Genomic DNA, 20643 nt, shown 5'->3' on the forward strand with positions numbered 1-20643 from the left:
AAGAGGAATTCCACTGATTTTTCAAAATTCCTGCAAGATGTGAACAAAGTCTTTCGGAGTGGTTTGATATGAAATGCTCTGTTCTAGAGAAAGTTGTAAAATCAGAATTGTTCACAGTGGTGTTGAGAGGAACCTCTAAAAGTTACCTCACATGAAAGAGTTACGAATATGCTGCCTGATGTCTGAGACACTGTTTTACAATAGCTTTGAGATAAAGCTTCAGCCTAAGCATATTTTTAAAAATCCATTCATGACAGAGAGATGCATGCAGGGTGTACTATAAGGTATTATAAGTAAACAAAGAAAACTTGATTTTTTTCAGATCATTATTATTTTTTTTTATTATTTTGATTATCAACATTACATATAAAACACAGAAGATACTTGTAGGTGCTGTGGCTATTTTGGATAGTAAATATATTGACTATTTGCACTGTAAACATTGCTTTCCCTGGTTCCTATCACCATCACTGAAGAGAAATTGGAATTGTTAAGTTTCTAATTTAATATTAAACCACTCTGAATGATTTTGTCAATTTATTGAAGTTTTGAAAAATCAGAGGAATTCTGCTTTAAGGACACATTGTTAAGCAAGCTGACAACAGAGTCACTCTGGATGCAAAATGCTGTAAATGTGAAAGTACCTTTGAGTCATGCAGTAGTTGCACTTCCAGTTAAAACGGCAAACAGACCAATAATAAAAGTAACAGCAGTCTGAAAAAAGTCTGCAGAGAGTAATGTCCATCTTAGCCCCCACTTTGTGTCAGTCCAGTTCTAAAATCAAATACCAAGGTAAATTTAGGTGAAATGGGATACCAAGTAAAAAGGAACACACTTAAGTTAGGCAGCTCTAATCCTTTTGCTTTTGTCAATCAATGACAACAAATGTTGCTGCATGTGCATTGAATATGAATTAATGATGTATGACCTGCTTTGCTTTTTCTCTCCAGCGCTTCCACTCAAGAGGAAAGTAAGAGATGAAGGGACAGGTCCCCTTTAAGCAGGTGCAGCATGAATATCAACATCTTTTGGCATAGACAGGTATATATGAACCAATATAAATAAAGCTAATATCAAGTCATGTTGAGTGGTTTTGACGGAGTATTGCCAAAAAGTGTGCCATGTTATCTGAATACAGCCTACATATGGACCACCATCTGGTGAAGCCCAGAGGATAAGTTTCCCTTTTGCGAGTCCAGAGACTTGATTTTAGGGAGTTTCTGTCACTTGTTGTTTTCCGTTTGCTCATGAAGGATCAGGGACCATGTGTCTGTGAGCTTTGGAACAATTTGTGCTGTAGAAAGTGCAAAGCAATTGAAACTGAATTCAATTCAATCAAATACACCAAGCAGTAGCACATACTTTTCTGCTGCTTATTAAGTACAGCATTTGAGATAGTGTGGGACTTTTATACAGGTTATAGTGCCCCAGTTAGTTGTTCCTACCACCTCTAAACTTTGAGCTTTTGATGATAAATATCCTGTACTTTGTTAAAGAGCCCTTATCATTGAAAAACATTTTTTTCCCATGAAATAACAGTTAGATATAATATATGAACATTGTTGAAGTGTCAAAATGTAGCATTCATTCCCCAGTCCATATATGCGATGTCACAATATTAATGCTTTTACATATATCTATCTATGCAGCCTACAGCAGTTTAGCTCCACCCACTCATGCTTAAGTTATAAAGAGTGACTGCTTTTTAATGAAGGAAAATACAAGACAGTCAGTCAGAGCAGAAGACATTTACATACATCAGTCTTAAAGGCACAGTAACAAAATCACCTTGTTTAGGTCGAAGGAACAAAGAAAGAGGAAAATGGTCAATGCAAACTTGAATGATGACTGTTTTGGTATATAAACCCACACAAATATCATAAGTTGACATTAGCGAAAAAAATGCAAGAAAACCTAGGATATGGGCAACTGACACATGCAACTGAAACAGTTTGTATAAGTTTACAACATAAGGTATACTAATCAGGTGTCCTACTGTTAAGACTATTTGCCATCTAGTATCTGTATTTTGTACTGATGCCTTAATCATGACAGTTTAACACTGAGCCACATTCACCATTATCTTCCTAAGGTTTTTCTTAAATTTGAGAAAGGTTCTTAGAAAACATCAACAAAAAACAAAAACAAATTATGTTTTAAATCTAAACAGTCCTAAACGTAAAGCAGAAAATATATGGATTGTTTAAAAAAGAGTATTTGCCATATTCTCAAATTTAGTCCAGATTTATGTCCAGAGATCAGAACTGTTCGGACACTTAGATGTTAGATCTTGACCAGATCTAAATATTTTTCATCTACTGTTTGATGAATACTGTGGTTTTGGACATATTCACACTTCACATTTCGGACATGTTTAGAGTAAAGTGTGAGATTTTGGGCGCAGCTTTTGATTTACAAGGGTGCGAAATATTTAAAACAATATTTATTGTTATAGAGATAAATTGCATTATATTATGTCTTCACATGCGGTTCTAGATGGATATTGTGCTTAAAGAATACTAACTGCATATTTCATTTCAAACAACACATGGAGGAGAGACATGTTATCCACTACACTATACCACCTACGTTCTTTTGCAACTTAGCAAACTGTAGAAAAACAAAGTATTGTGAAAATGTTTTGAAGAATTGTGGTGTAATATTTTTGCCATATTTTCTGCCCTTTTTATAATCTAATCACAAAGGAAGATGTTCCATATGTAACAAGTTCTTGTTGAAATAAGTTACCACCTTATTTTACATCACTTATTTAGAGATCTGGGGCATGCTGCTTTACTATCAGGGGTTATCAGGGTTATCAGATGTGTTTTCAAGCCTGACTTTGAGTACAGCTACATTTCATTTTACAACAGAACTTAACTGACTTAGTCATTCTTTATCATTAACATTAACACAACTGTGAATGTGAGTAATAAACTTTGTTAATCTCTCAACATTTGAATTTGAAACAATGTGTAAAAAATGTCACTGTAAGATTATAGTAAATTACCGGCTACTAGGTACTTTTATAGCAATTTATTGCACTATATCAACAGTAAAATAGCAGCTGTATACACAAGATTACCGCAATGCATCTGTGTTCTGTTGTACACTTATAGTAATTAAAATACAGTAATCTCCTATATTTTTAGGAAACAACTGTAAAGATAATGCTATTCAGTAGCTAATAATTTACTATGCATTTACACCTGATACATCTTCAATTTGACCAGACCAATATATAATATATTCATTAAAAACTGATGATGACATATTCAACACATTTTGTACTGTATATGCAGAGAATATTTCAAATACGCATTTACAAATGTAAATACAAATTTTACAGTGAGTTTTACATTGCTTAAAAATTACACAAACAGTTTTCTGCCAGTATCCCAGTGTTAGGCCATTTGAACAATAAAAAGCATAAAACTTTAAAAGCCTTTAAAACACCAAAACCTGAATCATCAGAGTGAAACATCTTACTAAAACACTTACAGATTTTTAACTCTCAGTCGCTCTTATAGCCTATAATGCTGTGTGGTACAGTTCAACATTGACTTTCTATAATACGCAAGGCAAATATGCTTTGTGTATTACAGTAAATACCTGAAGATGATTTGTTTTGAAATGAAATGATGAAAACAGCATTTTACTGCGAGAAATAGTGTTAAACACTGTGCAGTCCTGGTAATAATTAACAGTGTATGTACTGTCAGCCTTGTTTGTTTTGGCCTTTTGCATCGCTCTTTGCTCTAAATTGTTGTTTTAAATCTTTTAATTGTAAGATGGGGATTTTTGTTTGTGTTTCCTGAGTATAAATAAAAGTAAGACTGAATGAATGATTAAATGAATAAATGAATGAATATTTTTCATGGAAAATGGGCTGTTGATGCTCGACTGGAGGATGCTGTACAAAAAAGAGAGGTAGCACGGCACTGTAATGATGAAAATACTAATGAAGTTAAAAAGGTAATGAGAAGAAGCAGTTTTACGACATTGTGATAGCTTACACACTGTCACTTCCAAACTGTTCCAAACTCCAAACAGTTATTGATTTTCAGGAGAAAAAAGGCAAAAGTGGCATTTTTTTCTTTGAATGGGCTGATGACCAGGCTTAATACACCTTTTAAGGGGAACTCCACCAATTTTTCCAAATTCCATAATTAAATGATCACTAAGTCATTAAGAGTGGGTAGATGTGAAATGCTGTTCTAGAGAAACAGAACTGTTCACAGTGGCGGTGATAGAAACTAAACATCTGAAGAACTTAATGCCTCTAAGAGCTCCCTCATTGAAAGTTTTTACATGAAATGGTTATGAATATGCATTTGATGCCTGATGCCTTGCTTTACAATAGTTTTGAGAAAAGATTTTGGCCTAAAACACATAGTTTTTAAAATCCATTCACAGTACAGAGGTTGATGCAGGGTGTTATAAGGCAAATTAGTCCCCAAAGAAAACTTTAAATCCACTTTACTATTATTTTTACCAGGATAAACATTACATACAGAAACTCAGAAGACACATGTAGATTCACTGGTGGTTTTGGATAGTAAATAAAATGGCTATATTTGTGTTCTAGACATTGTGACCCCTTGTTTTGCTAGGAACTCACTAAACTGTGCTGGACTCCTTGCTGAAGCTCACCTACACACTGAAAAAGATCGTTCTTCAAGTGTTCTTTAGTAAAGGCAATGGTTCTGTTCGGAATCATGAGTTCTATGTAGAACCATTTCATGCATAAAGGGTTCTTTTCATGGTAAAATGGTTCTTCAGATTAACGGAGAATGTATTGTATATGGTTCTACATAGGACCAAAAAATGTCCTGCTATTGTTACAATGTCAAGCTTGTAATATCAGAAGAACCCTTTTGGTGGTATATACAATTTTCAAAAGGGTCTATATAGAACCATACACAGCACATTCTCCATTAATCTGAAGAACAATTACACCATGCAAAAAACATTTAAGCATGAAATTGTTCTATATAGAACCATTGCCTTTACTAAAGAACCCTTTCTGAGTGTGGAATCTACTGATTTCATGCATCAACAGAGTTGACTAACTTCTCGTGCATTGCTTATAAACTTCCCCCTCCCTTATAGAGAAGCGGAGAATGAAAGCAGTCACATCAGAGGAAAACGAAACTTAAGATTAGCTTATAAAGGACGTGCTGCCAGCAGCTTGTTCGTGATTTCTGTTTCCTCTGTGGATATCGACGGATTACTCACTGTCTCTGCGATAGCCTGTAGTAGCACAGTTATAATGCGATAGGCTTCTAATCGAGGCGCGATAATGAGGACATTACATGCCTTTTAATACGTGGCCGAGCGATTTAATCGTGTCTTAGTTCAGTAAGCTGCTGATAGTGGTCCGGGGCTTCATGATGAAATGCCTCGAATGTGGCCACATCTTGAACGAGTCCTTCAAGTTCTGCCCCGAGTGTGGAACTCGGTTGAATGCACAGCTGAGTGAGTCTGGTGAGTGAATATTTTTCATTGCCTTGTTTCGTCATGGCACGGTGTTTCCTCCATAGACTGAAAGCCTGTAGCTGATCAGGCGCTGTACGCTGTGGGGTTTACCATGTTATTCTTAATAAAGGGAATATTTCTACACAGAAATCTGATATATGGCCATAAATGTACATATGTCATAAAGGGTCAGGCATATATTTCAAAATATATATACATATATAGTATGTACATATATATACAAGTATCAAATATTTGACATGTATGCATAACATATTCAAAATGACATACACCCCCAACATACACGCAATAAAAATACCCTGTACTGTATAACATGAAGCTAACATATTAGTAATATGCCATCCATATATGATTAATGCTTTCTGTCATATATTGTTAAAAAATGTGTTACACATATGTGTTCATATATGTTGATATATGACTCATATTCGAAATAAGTTGACATATACGTCACATGTATGTCCATATGTAACATATAATTTGCATATATATATATATATATATATATATATATATATATATATATATAGGAAATCCATATATGCTAATAAATGTTATATATTTAAAATCCACATATTGCCGTATGTCAGATTTCCCCCTGGGTACATGCTCCAGGCCTATATTCATGTGAACATGTATAAGAGAGAAGTGTACGTTCTCTGTTGTTTGTGTAATGTTATTACTAGAAAGCACAATTCCTAGAAAGTCCATAAGTAATCCTATATCTCATTTTTTTTCCTCACGTTGTGGATGCTAACATAACTGAGTACTAATAAAATCCAAAACACCAAACAGGATGGTAGTCAGCAATACCACAGGCACTGAAATCATGAGGAAATGTTTTCTTGGCAGATGGAAAGTCCCCAGCGAGACCAAGCTATCACGGAAAAGGAGAGCAAAAGCCACCAGATCCACTCACCACTAGAGGCTCATGTTTAGAGCAGTCCACAGAGTCGGCAGAAGACAATGTGAAGAAAAAGGTAAACACTTTAAAAGGCATTGTATCTGGGTCCTAGCTAAAAACTCCATGAGGACGTTCACCGGCAACGCTAAAGGCTATAAAGCCTTTAAAGCCCTCTTATACCTTAGTCATTCCCACTGTATCATTTCATTAAGAAAACAAAGACAACCATCATAGGTTATCAGCTGTCAAACGTGTTTTGTGTTTTGGCAGTCGTTCAGCAGTAGATCAGCCATGTTGTCTCACCTGCAACTGTCATTATGAATGATAATTATGAATCAGAGTGTCTCCGCAGTCCATAAGAGGTCTCTGGAGTGTCACAGCTGGTCGTGCCAAATTGTGCAAATAAATGTTTTTGATTATGGTAGAAAATAGATGGCTTTGATTTTTTGTATAATTTCATGAATAGAAAAAGAAGATCAGCACATCTGCGGATTTCCTGTCGCTCTCACCTCCTAAGGTGATTTCAAATCTGCCTCAAGAAAGTATGTGGACAGGGGCAGTAAAATGATTAAAATTAAGGATGCACAATAATGTTGGAGTTATATCGGTGTCAGTAAATAATTACTTTTAAAAAATCAGACACATGTTAGGATTTGACAAACATCTCAGAGTGGTATGTGATAATACACTGTTTTGTGCTCCGAAACACAAGAAGGTTTGGTGGCACTGGGCTACTGCACTAAAATTGAAACAGAAATAAATGTTACATTCCTTTTTAATCCAAGTGTATCTAATCCCAATTAGATACTTAAAAAAGGTTACATATCAGCAAATATGTACATGAAAAATGTGGCATATCAGCATCAACCCAAAGTTCTGATGTCAGTGCCTCCTTATTAAAATAATTAATCATGATTAATTGCTTTAGTTTATGTAATAACACGATTTTGCTCAAATTTGACCTCAAAGATTTTTACATTTCAAAAGCAGTCATTTTTTGTTTTAGTTGTATATGTGGACAGAAATTTATAAGAATATATTTATTGCATCCATAATTCAAAACTAACCTGAATATAACATCACATGAAAGCGGTTTCCAATGGCAGCAGGCCTATAAGAGTAACAGCGGCTCTCCTCCTCCACGAATGTAGCCTCTCACTCTCATACCTTTATGTCATGTATTGGGGGGAGCTGTAGCTTTCCACTTTGCTGTTGTTTTTGTTAGTTTGCTGCTTGTTGATTATCTATAATATCCAAGCACTGTCCAGCACAGTATACCTGCACTGCTAGCATTGCTGATGTTACTTATATTGCTGGAATCAGCTGTGTGTTTTGCTTGACTTACTTCGGTGATAAACAAGTTCACCACAGTAGTAGCTGGTAATAACTTTTATTTTATCAGGAAAGCATTCAATGGAACTTCTTGCCATTTAAAAGCTGTATTTTAATGAGGGAGCTGTAGTCATGGAATCATAACAACCGTGCTTCAGCAGCTGGGCTTCAGACTGGAACTATGGATGATAATCACATAAATGTGTTAACTTTGACTAATTTTGACATTTGTCTAAATATTTCTTGGGGCTGCTTAAATCCTGATGTCTTACCTTATAACAGATTGACCCAAATCTAGAGGAAGATGCCAATGCTGGGACGACTGACAATGAGAGCTCTGCTATGGATGTGGATGCACCACAAGATGGTGCCAGTTTGTCTTCTCAAACTGCAAATGAAGAAATTTCTACTGTGCCTATTGATAAAGCTTCCCAAAGCACACAGTCTTCATCTCCTACACATGGCCATATCATGTCCTTTTTCCAGTCTCAGTCCAGTGGCTCAGCAGAGCTACCAGGGAATGAGTCTAAGAACTTGTCGTCCAGATGTTTGGAGAGCGGGTGCTCTAGCCAGCTGCCTGCAGAATCACCCTGCTTGAAGTCTTCTTCTGAAGGATTCAGACAGAACCCTGCAAAACCCAGCTCCCTCAAGTCCCAGCCCTCTGAAGAGAATGTTGAGAAGGACATGGACAGTAGCCCTTCAGAGCCAGAACATATGGAACATATGCCCAGTCTGAACACAGACTCTGTTCCTGCCAATTCATCATCTACCAGACCAAACAATGATTTTCAATCTGTGCAAAGTGCTCCTTCAGACTCTCCAGCTCCATTTTTGATGGACCAAAATGAAGTCAAGTCACCTCCTAGTGCAACTGAAGCATTGAAGGAGGAGACCAATAGTCAGATACAGTCTTCCTCATCTGGCACCATGCCTGCACCAGGTCATTGTAACAATCAAGAAGAACCTGACCTTAAAGGCAAATCTCATGAAGAGCTTGTGAATACCACACAGACTGGAAAGCTGGACCCAGAATCTTCAGTCCCACCACCGCCTTCTGTTAATCAGACCACTGAAAGCACCACAGAGCCTACAGATACATTGCAGTGTACAGAAGGCAAAGGTGAAAAACAGAATTCTCCTTACAAGAAAATGTTTGGACCATACTCTCCTGAGGTGAGGTCATTCGAAACATTAACGTTTCACATTCTCTAGTAACTTGATTAGCTGATTGCTGATGACTGTTTGCTGATTTTTGTTCTCCACCCTTCCCAGGAACCCCAGGAACTACCTGCAAAACCCAAAGTGGATCATGTTGAGAACAAACAGCAAACCAAACACAAAGAGGTCCCAAATGCAAATAAAGAAAAAAAGGACCAAAAGAACACCAGAGAGAGCTCAGAAACCCTTAAACAAGCCTCAAGCACAGAGAAGCCTGAGAGAAAAAGTGCTTCTTCAGACCAAAATGATGAGGCGCGTTTTCAGCAAAGGTCATCAAAAGAGAAAAAGGACAGGCAGAACCAGTATGTTTAACCTGAAAATGTTTGACTTGACTTTAACTTCATCTCTCACTTTGTTTCTCAATCCTGCTCTTGGGACCCACAACCCTACACAGTTTTAAGCACTCTATGCCCCAGCACACCTCCACACCTTATTAAGGGCTTCATAGTCAGTTGTGTTGAGGCAGGCAAAAGTTGAAACTGGTCAGGGCAGGAGTGCTCATAGGTGGAGGACTAAGAAACACTGCCTTAGCGCCACTGAAGTAGAGTTTGCTTTTAAATAACACAATCAGCTGCTTATTTAATCAATTGTCTTATCACCTGTTATCACATTTTTGCTAAGAGATTTTTTTGTTCAATATATTTTAGGACTTCAAACCCTCAGCATGAGACCAAAGACATCACTGTTTTCTTCCATGCCATCTTATCCAAAGACTTTAAATTAGACCCATCAAAAGACTTTGTAACCTTAAGGTCAGGAAGCATAATGGGGAACTGGAATCAAGATATTTTGAAAATGGAAATCACAAGGTAAGACATTTTAAACAGCAATCTGAATGTCTATTTTTGAAAAAGCTGTGTGAGGAGGTAATTATCAGTAAGGACCTATATATATTGTGTTTTCTTCCATTACATTTTGTTAGCAAGTGATTGATATTGATACAGAGTTTCTAGACTTATCACACATCACTACAGCCATCTGTCAATTCATGCTCTTTTGACTGTTCACTTATTCTCTTTTCTGCAGAGACTTAGAACATGATGGATTTATTGTGCATGGGAAACTTGAGATCACCAAAAAGAATGTTGGGAAGCCTATTCCTTATAAATACGTTGTTTACAAACTAGGCAAAAACACACACCACTGGGAATATGAACACATCTACAAAGACGATGCGAAGCACTATGTTAATCGATGTCTTTTCATTCGAGAGAATCTTTTGACACAACATGGTAATGAAACAGTTATTATTTTTAAAATAAATTTATTTTAAAGCAGTGTTGCTAAGCCTCTTAAAATGATATTTTAAATTCTCACTTTGTCACATTAAATTATTCAGTTCAGTTGCCAATCAAACAAACTGACACACAAATAATGAGAAAATGGATGTGTTCACTTTAATATTTTTTGTGTAATCCAGGTGAATGGCACCAGTATGATGACATAATATGTGCAAAGCCTTCAGAGGACATGTTTGGCAAAGTTAGAAACTTGTTCTGGCATGGAAAGCCCGATTCCCAATTTAGTGAAAGGAAGAAACATAGCAGGATACGTGATGTTGGAAACGATCTATGACATCCTCCATGAGTGGAGTAATGTAAATGTGAGAAACTTCTTTGTTCAGCTTGAGCAGTTCTTCACAACATATTCAAATCCCTGTGTATATGAAGAGAGAGCAAAACAATGGACCGCTTTGCAATATGGGAAAGCAGAGGTATAGTATTCTACATAAAAAACATTTTTTTGATTTTTAAAATGTTTTGATAAATGCTTTGGTTGTGCTAAACTCCACTCCACTGTTTATCTCCATCTTAGGTGAAAGACCTTCTCAAAGCTTTCATACAAAACAAGATTTCTCAGTTTCAAATAAACAGTCATGTCTTCAGTTTTGATCAGCTGAGAGCAGCTGTCATTTTGCTGCTGGTTTGCAACAAATATGAGTTTAAGTTGGATCAGTCTGTGATTCACAAAGTTGGCTGGATGCTTTGTCTTCCTAAACTGTCAAAGGAAGAATTTTGTCTATGCTGGACTATGTTTTTACAGCCATTACAAGAGGAATGGTATGAATTTGCATTCAGTATAATAATAATATTTGATCAGTTGTAGTTTGTTATAGATAAATATGTAAACATTTTTATAATATACCGATGAGCCAAAATATTATGATCACTCACAGATGAAGTGAATAATGTTGATTATTTCATAACAACTGTGCATGTCAGGGTATAGGATACATTAGACTGTAGGCGAACAGTTGGTTCTTGTAGTCATCGTGTTGGATGTAGGGAAAATGGACATGAGACATGAAGACCTGAGCAACTTTGACAAGGGCCAAATCATTATGGCCAGATGGCTGGGTCGAAGCATGTCCAAAAGGCTTGAGAGGTTCTTCTTGTGAGCAGTGTTGAGTTCCGATAGTGGTTTTAGGAGGGACAAACCATGAACTGGTGACAGGGTGATTGATGCCCAAGGGTCATCGATGCATAAGAGCAACAAAGGCTGTACCGGTCTGAACCAACAGAAGGGCTGCTGTGGCATAAGTCACATAATTTTTTATGATGGTTACAAGAGGAATGTGTCACAACACACAGTGCATCACATCCTGCTTCATATGGGGCTGCGTAGCCGCAGACTGGTCAGAGTGCCCATGCTAAGCCCTGTCCACTGTGAAAAGTGCCCACAATGAGCATGCACATGTTGGAAATAGATCTTGCAGAAATGAAAGATGGCTGAGTCTCGTTTTCTTACATCACATGTCACCAAGATGCACTGTGGAAAGAAGATAAACTGGTGGAGGGAGTGTGATGCTCTGTTCTGCTGGTAAACCATGTGCCATCTGAACATTGTTGTGGACCAGGTACACTCCTTTATGGTAGTGGTTTTCCCTGATGACAGTGGCCTTTTTCAGCAGGAATTTGTGCCCCGCCATACTGCACAAATTGTTGGGGAATGCTTTGAGTAACATGACGAACATGACATTCAAGGTGTTGCACTGGCCTCCAAATTGCCCAGATCTCAGTCTGATCAAGCATGTGTGGGATGTGCTGGAACAACGATCCACAATGGCTCCACATTGCAACTTAGAGGATCTGCTTATTTCTTGGTTCACATACCACAGGGCACCTAATCTTGTAGAGTCCATTCCTTGGCAGGTCATACCTGTTTTGGGGACATGTGAAAGATCAACAGTGTGTTAGGCAGGTGGTCATAGTGTTTTGGCTCATCAATGAACAGTAAGCATGTTGTCATATTGTCCTGTCAGGTACATTTTTTTGTTTTTTTGAATTGGTGTTGCTCATAAATTTTATTTCCACAGTGTTGCACAAGCAGTCAGAACATTCTGTCAGATGGCAGTTAACTGCAGAGCAATCCACTGGATCTTAATCATTCCTTTGCTGCATTTATTGGAGGGAGACATTAAACCTTTTGAGCCAAATCGACTCTCCCCTGGACAAGACTGTAATATCTGGTCAGGGCTTAAAGGATTCAAAATGAATGATGCCCATACAGACTCTCAACACACAAGGTAATTGTGTTTCGTTTGTCAAATCAGAACTGCATTGTAGATGTTTTATCGACATTTACATTTTTAAACTGATGGAAATTTCTTTATATTTCTGAATAATATGGTTCATGTTATTCTTTAATTTTCTTATTACAATTATTTGTTACATTAATGTCTTTTAATCTTATTTACAGGGGACTGATAAAAGTCATGGACGCCCATAAACACTTGCTTGACATAGATCAACTGCTTGCTCGCTCATGGATGTGTGCGTTGGGTTTGAAAAACCTATTTGAATATACAGCTATGATCCCTGTGGATACCTCAGATGTTCTCATCATGCTCAGTTTCAGACTTGATGGCAGAGTGTCAGCTCTGGATAATGAGGTGAGCTGAATCTTAGACTGAAGTTACTCAGTCTGTTGTACATTGCCTTTTATAAGTATTAGGACAGAGATGTCAAAATGAGCCAAATTATCTTTGCTCTACAGAGGAAATAATCAGTTTTCATTAACACAGAAATCATAAATGACCAAGTTGAGTGACAGAAGCAACAGAAAAATGAGCAGAGACCTAGAATGTGTCTTTGTAATTGCCTACACCGTCCACAGTACAGATTAAATCTGTTGTTCAGAGAAGACATTTAAAGCAGAATTTTAAATTGTCACTGCAACATGCCATTTGCTCCTACTACACTCTCAGAAACTGTCACTGGGGCAGCACCCCTCTTGTCACTGTGGTGGTACCCTCAAGGGAAGATCTCAGTACCTTTAGTCAGGGAACATAATTGTACCATAATCCATTGAAATGATGTTTTCTAAGTTGTATTGACTCCACACACCCCGTCTCGTCTCCAGGCTTTTTATTTCATTGTTCTGTTTTAAAACATTCGGTTATGAAAAGGTACAAATATGTACTTTTCACCTGGAAAAACTTATTTAAGATTCGCAATTAGACCTTAAAACCACTGTTGTAACTTTGAGGGAACATTTACATTGTTTGTACCTTGATATACGAAAAATGGACCTTCACAGTACCTTTATTTCTAACAGTGTACTCCATTCAAAAATAAAGAAAGAATGAATTAAGTGAGACAATAAACCTCTTCTAAAGTAATGGGAAGGTTAAATTTCAGTAATTTTAAAAATGAATAATTCAGTGGTTAAGATATAAATGAAGTAGTTCAGAGGTCGATGTAAAAGTGTGATGTTTGTTGTAGAAAAACGTACTGACTCTGATTTCTGAGTGATCGTGATAGGAGCGGAGAGAGGAGATTTAAAACACAAACATTGCTGTTTTATTTACTGTCTAAAACCACCAGTGAATCTACATGTGTCTTCTGAGTTTTTATATGCAGTTGTAAATGTAATTTTGATAAATACAAAGTAGTCAGTAAAACTGAATAAAATGTCTTCTTTGGGGACTATTTTGCCTTTCAATTCCTTGTATGTACATCTCCTCCATGAATGTCTAAAATAATATGTTTCAGGCCAAAAAACTTCTCAAAATTATCATAAAAATGTTTTAGCCATCAAGCAGTGTATTTATAAATATTTAATAGAATAACTTTCTGTGAGGGAGCTTTCAGAGTGATCAGACTCCTCAGACATCTGTTTCCTATCACCATTCGATTCACTTTTCTGCTGAAAGTGTACAGGGAAAATTTTTAAGAGTTTGAACTGCCCCAGTGCTTGTGGGGCATACAAATAAAACATGGAAAATTATTTGAATGGCGTAAGTAACTGCCCTGCGATGGACTGGCGACCTGTCCGGGGTGTATCCTGCCTTCCACCCAGTGACAGCTGGGATGGGCTCCAGCTCCCCCCGCGACCCAGAACGATAAGCAGTTTAGAAGATATGTGTGTGTGTGTGTGTGTGTGTTTGTGTGTGTGTGGTGTAAGTAACCGCTCTGTGTATCTCACAGCAGTTGAAGCTGTTATTTTCACATCTCAGAAGGAAGATAAAAGAACAGCACTCCAGGTATATGAAGATAATTTTCCAAAATAAACAATGAGTTGCATGCAATAATCTATAAAGTCTTGACAAATCCTGCCTGACTTCAGTAGTGCCGTTATATTGTGGAATTTCTCTTTAGAATGGAGTGAAGTGAATCTGTTATTATGTGCATTACCAATATTATTTATTCACTAGCAGAAAATGACATACAGTGAGCATTTAATGTTTTTTAGGTTTACAGATACTGAATATGCTGAACTCTGCCTGAAAAAGGGTGTCCACCTTTTGGGCACAATCTGCAAAAATTACAAAGAACCCTGCCGATACGAAGTTCCTCTGGAGTGCTTGAAACTTATTACTGAGATTATACAAGGTGTCAGTGAAAAGGTAATCAGATTTCTTCTTAACAAAAGTCTGACATCTGTTTCTTTTAAAAGTTAACAAACTGAAGAAGTACCAAGCTAAGTTGTTGTCTTTATTTGGATTGTAAATTACCTCTAGCCTCCCTACTGCAACAGCTTTTATCGTGTGGATGAAAATACTGCTTAGGGCTCTTTTGCTTTTCTTTGATTGTAATCTCATAGCAGGCCCCCTTAGCCTTCTTATGCTCTCACAACCAACTTCTCAAAGGTTGTAGACATTTTCTGGCACTTAGGCTCCAAAATATCTTTGGACAAACCATGCTGTAAAACATACAGTTATTATGCCAGGCTTCTGTCTGTTTTATGCTTTGGAATTGTCATTTCAGGAATCACAGGAGGCCCAGAAAAACACGAAAACAGACATGTTGTCAGAGATAAAAAGAATTGTAAGAGAATGGCATCTAAAGACCTTTAGCAATAGCTTACTGAAAAGCTCACACAGCTATACCAGTTTCACAAGCATTCATGAGATGGAGGTACGCCATTTATGAGCAAGTGTATACATCTTTTTAAATGTTAACAAATGGAGTATGTAACTAATCTAATTTGCAACAAAACTATTTCTAGGTATGGAGCAAGCTGATAGAAATGCCTTTTGCTAACAAGAAGTTCAGTGCATCATGGAGGGAAACGTTCTTAAGCCAGTTTGAAGGAAAACTAAAGCAGGTAAGAAACATGCAGAGTGTGATTTCCAAGACCCATCCTTAAGCCTAATACTATACTAAAAAAGTTTTTTTTAAGACACGACCTAATCCATGTCTGGGAAACTGCTGCTGTGTGTCTTACAGTGTTTACGGAAATGTACAATGATTCAGAATTGTACATTTCTGTAAACAATGTAAGACACATAGCAGCAGTTTTCTAGACAAAAATTATCTTAGAAGCATAATTGTCTTAGAAATTTAAAAAAAAATCTATAACAACTGTACTCCAAAATCCTAAGTAATATGCAGTAAATCTCATCCATTGTCATTAGGAAAAAGCAGTGCATCAGATTGAAATCTACTGCAATGAGGTAGAGAACGTGAACATTAAGTTCCCAGCTTTGTCCTCCTGTATTGAAAACTGCGCATTAGAGGCTGTCCACGCCGTTTGTCAGGTATTTTGCATTTTTATGTGATGTGCATACTTTAACATGGTAATCGTATTACCACATTAATCCCAGAAATTCCCTCTGGGATCAGTAAAGTGATCTGTCTGTCTGTCTGTCTGTCTATCTATCTATCTATCTATCTATCTATTTATCTATCCACTCAACCATCCATTCATCCTTCTCAGATGAACATTTCCTTTTACATGTATGATCAGTTTCAGTTTTGATTTCACCAAACAGGGCGGCTCTGAGAATACTTTATTTGAAAAGCTGAAGAAACATGACTTGAGCAAATTTGGGAAGCTGATGTCTGCAATTGTACTCAAAGCTTGGCCTAAGAGGAATGATGGAGAATATCAAGATGGGGAGGAGCTGGTAGTAAAACATCTCCTGACATGGACCACAGCAAAACAAATCTTTCAGCTGCAAGGTGTGAATTGCTATAATAATGTTTTGTGCTTCTGGGCTAATTTACCTCTTATTTTGTCTTCATTTCGGCATTTAAAATGATGTTTCCCACAGGTTCAAATGGGAAACTGATTGATCAACTCTCAGATGAAGCCAGGGAGCAGATGGGTGTGGCCAGTTCTGCATTCACCTCTGTTGTGGAAAAGTTTATCCATGGAAACATTACAATAAAGATCCTGAATCAGATCCTGGAAAGAGAAGATGCATTTACTGAGCTTCTGAAAATTGGTAATCACTTAAACTTACCAGCAATTAATGCCTGTTTTGATCTAACTTAATATATGCACTCACTAGTTGCTTTATTAGGTGCACCTGCTTTCTTTGTCAGTGTTATCTGGCCTGCTTACTTGCAGTTTGTAGGCCTGCAATTACAAATTGTAGTCCATCTGTCCATACATAATTTGTTACGCTTTTTTAACTCCGTTCATCAATGGTCAGGACCCCCACATGAACACCACAGAGCAAGTATTATCTGGGTGATGGATCTATTCTCAGTACTGCAGTGGGAATGCTGTGTAGTTTCTGTTAGTCATCGTTTAGTCCTTCTTCAGTGGTCAGTTTCTGACCACAGGATGCTCTTGGCTGGATATCTTTGGTTTGAGAACTATTCTCAGTCCTGCTGTGATGAGAATGGTCCACCACCCAAATAATACCTGCTCTGTGGGGGTCCTGACCATTGATGAATAGCGTTATGAAAGACTATCAAATCATGCAGACAAACAGATGAACTACATATTGTAAATGTTGAGCTACAAAGTGCTTGTTTATGGCAGGTGAAGCTGATACAATGGACAGTAAGTGTAGATACAAGGAGGTAGTTTTATGGTTATGGTTGATGGGTGTATAGAAGTGCTTGGGGTGATATCATCTATACCAGCATACCAGTATAGATGTCTGTACCAATCTTCATGTTTTGCTTTGTCAATACATGATAGTATAATCATTAAAAAGTTCATGTGAATACAAAGTGGCCAGTGAATGTATATCGAATATTCTAAAATATTAATTTCTTATACACATACCTTCAGATGGTTTGTGTGATGATAGCCGATGCAAACCTGGCAGAGCTGTGAAAACTCTGCTAAGAAGAAGGAAGGACGAAGTTGAGAATGTCTACCATGAAAAAGAGATGGTTGAATGCCTCCTCACTGTATGCCAGAGGCTCCAAAAGCACATCACAGGTAGTTTATTTATTTATTTTTCTGTGGTAGTACTGGGTGATATAGCTGTGCAGCATACCGGTCAAAATTCTACTAAAGGTATTTCATAACCTATGCACTGGTATAGAACGAAGAAGATTGTGTATATATAGCGCGAAACCCACTAAGATTAGTGCATTCAGCTGAGTGGGTAATGGCCCGTTTAGCTAAATGGAGTCAGGAATGTTTTCAATAGAAAACAATTATGGCACATTTCAATAGAAAAAATTGGCAATCCACATGCCTGAGTTTTATTTATATATTGTTCAGTTCTATCTTAATTATTTTGCACAATAAAAATATTTTAAATTTACTTCAGTTGTCAAATATAGTTCTTATTATACGTGAGGAAGGAATAATAAGCTGCTGTTAATCGGAAATAAGTTTACTTAAGCATCTAAAATGGTTTTATTTGAAAAAATATCCATATAAATACTCTATGGTGCAAAATTTTGGTTATACCATGATATAAGTTTTTGGCCATACCGCCCACTGCTACATTGTGGTATATCTGTAACACACAGAGCATCCAGTGTTATGAATTTAATTAAACTAAATATGATGTGCAGATTTATTGCTGCATTTAGAGAACTATAAATGGCTCACCTACTATGAACTGTTATAATTTGTCATTTAGCTTACGATCACATTCTTCTTTTCTGTGAGTTATAATGAACTATAAAAAAATTTACAGTTGATTTTGTGGACCTTGAAAAGAAACGCCAAGTTATCGTGGAGCAGATGTCTCTGGATGATTTCATGGAAGTTCATCAGCTTGATGAAAACACTTCAGAAGTGACAGGAGTTGTCACATATTTTAATCTCTGTGATATTACGAGAAAGATGGCAAAGAGACTACATGCTTTAAAGGACAGCTATATTTTTACCGTGTGCTGGGAGAACCAAGCCAAAAGACTCTCATACATCAAGCAAGATGACGATGAAACTGAGCCACTGTTGGTGGGGGATGCTGAGTCATACTCACTGGAGCGCATTTACCAAGAAATATTCGAGCCTTGCTACAGTCAGTATGAAAGAATCTACACAAGTTTGAGAAACGAAACTATCACGTTCCAGGAGATCGACAGTGTCTTTGAGGACTACAAGGGCAAATATGAGGAATTCAGAAGAGAACTGGAGATCATGTGCAAAATAAATCCTAAGGATGATGGACGGTGGATTAAGAGAAGAGTCCGGCAAATACAACAGTACCATGATCTGCACTTCGCAGTAGAATCAGCTAGAGTGATCATGGATGTCAGGGAGGATCTGTGCCTTGAAGGAAATTTCCAGATCTTGGACAGACTGCTTGAATTTGTAAGTCATCAAAATGAGTGCCTTATATGTAATGTCTACCACAAGTTAAATAATGAATATGAGCTCAATGTGCAGGCTTTTAAGCTTTAATTGAAGGCTATTTACATCCAAATCGGGTGAACATTGTATGACTTACCATTAACCATTTTCATTCACAGCCCCCACCACCCCTGGTTTTTATTGGATAAACTAACAATAATCATAAAGTCATTCTTCCCAGGTGATACTCTGCTAGGCCTTTACTGCGGCTGTGATCAGCTTGTTCTTGAGGCATTTTACCTTCAGTTTAGCCTTCAGTAAGTGAAATGCTTGCGTGATTGGATTGAAGTCAGGTGACTGCCTTGGACATTGCAGAACATTCTGCTTCTTTGCCTTAAAAAGTCTTAGGTTGCTTCAAGTATGAAGTATGTTTTGAGTCATTGTCCATTTGCCCTGTGATGTGCTGTCTAATGAGTTTTGAAGCATTTGAATCTAGGCAGATGTAATGTAGCCCTATAAGCTCCAAAAAAGTCAGCACTCACATCATCAATAAGTACAAGGGAATCAGTTCCATTCCATTTTCAGCCACACAGGCCCACACCATAACCTCATGATTTGTTATATTAAGCTTAATGATGGCCTGCTTCACTGGCACTGAAGCGCTTTGAATTTCATATTGAGAATTAAAAGCAACAGATTCCAAATGCACATGCCACACTTGAAATCAAATCTAGACCTTTTATTGCATACTGAGGAAATCGCACACACCTGGCCACAGAAAAGCTGCACAGCCAATTGTCCAATTACTTTTCAGCCCCTTAAAATGGGAGCTATGTATGAAAATGCTTGTAGTTCCTATACCATTCACTCGATTTGTATGTAAATACACTTCAGTCAAAGCTGAACTTTAAATTAAAGTCTGCACTTTGAGCTCACATTCTTTATTATTGGTTTTTATTCACATTCATTTTTATGGCTGCCAACAAGTGGAGTCAGCAACATTATCTCAGTGTATATGTATCTTCTTCAGTCCTGTTGAGCAGCCTTTTAGGGTTCTTCGCATGAAGGCCACTGCACAATAGCATCATGCAGCATCCAAAAATTCCATTGTTTTTAATGAAGGTGTTGATTTGGTGTTGATGTGCAGCCGTCCTCAGTAACTCTGAGTACTGTTCAAATTCCATACAAGCCACACTGCGCATTTTGCAATTACAGCATTAAATTAAACCCAGAACCAGACCTCAAAAGATATAACAGATCACATGTGGAAGTCTTTAAAATAAACAAACACTAATCCCCTGAGAGGAAACCCTGCTATGAGTAGGTGTGTCTAAACTCTTGATTGGTAGTGTAAATGCAATATAATATCATTGTTAGTAAATCTTGATCATTTCCATTTAGAGATGTAAGAGAAAGATTTAACTGCCAAAATATCAACTGTATTTCAGAGTACAGCTGACTTTAAGGAGGAGAGCCTAGATCGTATTGATGAAAACTTGATAAATGCCAAAGAGGTCCTGGCAGACATAACAGAGGCTCGCAGACTGTGTCTTCAGGAGCTCAGCCATAGGAGGAACTTTGTTAAGTGGGTTAAAGAGGCACTGAAAGGTGAGATCTTGATATTCTCCTAGACAAGCTATTATGTCTAGTTTAAGTGAGTTTTCTGATATTTCATGTTAAAATAATGATAAAGAACCAAGACCTGTCTTATCCAAATAAGTTCCCTACCCCCTCTACTCGTCCTTCAGCAA

General features: G+C 37.3%; 1 protein-coding gene across 1 annotated transcript in view; it reads left to right on the forward strand.

Moving 5' to 3' along the window:
• The first annotated feature begins 5129 nt into the window (after positions 1 to 5129).
• Positions 5130 to 20643, forward strand: part of LOC118809542 (E3 ubiquitin-protein ligase rnf213-alpha-like) — a 40247-nt gene continuing 24733 nt past the window's right edge. The window contains 21 exon segments of the mRNA XM_036572961.1: positions 5130 to 5487; positions 6352 to 6479; positions 8018 to 8908; positions 9008 to 9255; positions 9601 to 9762; positions 9980 to 10185; positions 10374 to 10470; positions 10472 to 10667; positions 10769 to 11013; positions 12270 to 12479; positions 12653 to 12845; positions 14383 to 14438; positions 14648 to 14801; positions 15163 to 15312; positions 15404 to 15502; positions 15813 to 15935; positions 16170 to 16359; positions 16452 to 16625; positions 17426 to 17578; positions 18291 to 18913; positions 20341 to 20500. Of these exon segments, the coding sequence (XP_036428854.1) occupies positions 5391 to 5487; positions 6352 to 6479; positions 8018 to 8908; positions 9008 to 9255; positions 9601 to 9762; positions 9980 to 10185; positions 10374 to 10470; positions 10472 to 10667; positions 10769 to 11013; positions 12270 to 12479; positions 12653 to 12845; positions 14383 to 14438; positions 14648 to 14801; positions 15163 to 15312; positions 15404 to 15502; positions 15813 to 15935; positions 16170 to 16359; positions 16452 to 16625; positions 17426 to 17578; positions 18291 to 18913; positions 20341 to 20500 (4555 nt within the window). The 5' untranslated portion in view covers positions 5130 to 5390.

This window comes from Colossoma macropomum, unplaced genomic scaffold (assembly GCF_904425465.1).
Source record: "Colossoma macropomum unplaced genomic scaffold, Colossoma_macropomum, whole genome shotgun sequence".
NCBI classification, from domain to species: domain Eukaryota; kingdom Metazoa; phylum Chordata; class Actinopteri; order Characiformes; family Serrasalmidae; genus Colossoma; species Colossoma macropomum.